The sequence below is a fragment of the Watersipora subatra genome, chromosome 2, assembly GCF_963576615.1.
Source record: "Watersipora subatra chromosome 2, tzWatSuba1.1, whole genome shotgun sequence".
Lineage (NCBI taxonomy): Eukaryota > Metazoa > Bryozoa > Gymnolaemata > Cheilostomatida > Watersiporidae > Watersipora > Watersipora subatra.
The window spans coordinates 21,776,978-21,778,489 of NC_088709.1; the positions used below are offsets into that span (position 1 = coordinate 21,776,978).

The 1,512-nt window shown below is 36.4% G+C and overlaps 1 protein-coding gene across 1 annotated transcript; it reads left to right on the forward strand.

The window, feature by feature from the left end:
• The first annotated feature begins 201 nt into the window (after positions 1-201).
• LOC137388056 (oocyte zinc finger protein XlCOF28-like) lies at positions 202-867 on the forward strand. Its single transcript, XM_068074573.1, has 2 exons — positions 202-467; positions 636-867. The coding sequence occupies exons 1-2, from the start codon at positions 202-204 to the stop codon at positions 865-867; spliced, it is 498 nt and encodes a 165-aa protein (XP_067930674.1).
• Positions 868-1,512: the final 645 nt, after the last annotated feature.

The following is a 1,512-nucleotide window of genomic DNA, read 5'->3' on the forward strand; positions in this document are numbered from 1 at the left end:
ATAGGGTTTTGATAACATTTTTGTGACACGACAATACTTTAGTGTGTTACTAAAAAGGAAAAACCTTATTTTGTAGGTGAATCTTGTGGATTGAAATTGTTTCAAAGAAACCAAAGTATTACAACTGGAAACATAATATCTACAACCAGTGAAAAGACAGAAATAACAGTTCCTAACACTAAGACACATTTTCAGTGTAAGATGTGCAGTGCTAGCTTTACTCAGCACAGTACTCTAGCTGGACACATGAGGACTCATACAGGAGAGAAACCATTTCAATGCAAGACTTGCAGTAGCAGGTTTGCTCTTCGCAGTAATTTAACAACTCACATTAGAATTCATACGGGAGAGAAACCATTCCAATGCAAGACTTGCAGTAGAAGCTTTACTCGTCGTAGTAATCTAACAAAACACATGAGAACTCATACAGGAGAGAAACCATTCCAATGCAAGATTTGCAGTAGCAGGTTTGCTTGTCGCAGTAATCTAACTTGTCACATGAGAACTCATACTGGAGAAAAGCCATTTCAATGCAAAATTTGCAGTGCCTTTTATACTCAGTGCAGTAATCTAGCAAGACACATAAGGACACATACTGGAGATAAACCTTTCCAATGCAAAATTTGCAATCGGAGCTTTACCCAACACAATGCTCTAAAAATACACACAAGGACTCATACTGGAGAGAAACCATTCCAATGCAAGATTTGCAATAGGAGCTTTACCCAACGCATTACTCTACAAATACACACGAGGACTCATACTGGAGAAAAACCATTCCAATGCAAGATTTGCAGTAGTAACTTTGCTCATCGCTGTTATCTAACAAAACACATGATGACTCATACAGGAGAGAAGTCATACTAATTTAAGATATGCAGCAGTAGCTTTGTTCGAAGCAGTACTTTCACAAATCACCCGAGGACTCAAACATGACATAAACCATGCCGATGCAAATTTTTCAGTCCTAGTTTCACTCACCGCAGTTATCTAGCAAGACAGCTGAATACTGATACTTGAGAGAGGCTATTTTATTGCACAGCATGTAACCATACTTGTTGGTATGTACATGTATTTGAAAGCTCCTGGAAGAGGAAAAGGGAGGATTTGTATATTCCAGTATACTATCTGTATACTACATTTGTTTTCTCCAGTTTACTAGCTGTATATTCCATTTATGTATTGCAATATACTATGTGTTTATTTCATTTGTAAAATCCAACGTTCCATTTGTTTACTCCAATATACATCTGTATAATGCATTTGTATACTCTTCATAAGCGTGAAAATCAATCAGGAGTGTTCAAGCTGAAGGTTCCATTTATGATAGACAGTAAAGTTTATTTGCTTATGTTAGACAGTATAATTTACTAGCCTACTACTAATATCACCCAACACGAAAAGAAAATGCCATTAACAAGAACTTGGGTACAAATTTGCATCACCACTTGCATCACTACAATTCCATTACAATTATTTTACATTGTAGCAGTGTGTAAGCAAGAATGAACT

Coding starts and splice junctions, on each gene's coding strand:
- LOC137388056 (XM_068074573.1), top strand. CDS start 202: ATGTGCAGTGCTAGCTTTACTCAGCACAGTACTCTAGCTGGACACATG. Junction 468..635: donor TGCAAGATTTGCAGTAGCAG/GTTTGCTTGTCG, acceptor TTGCAATCGGAG/CTTTACCCAACACAATGCTC.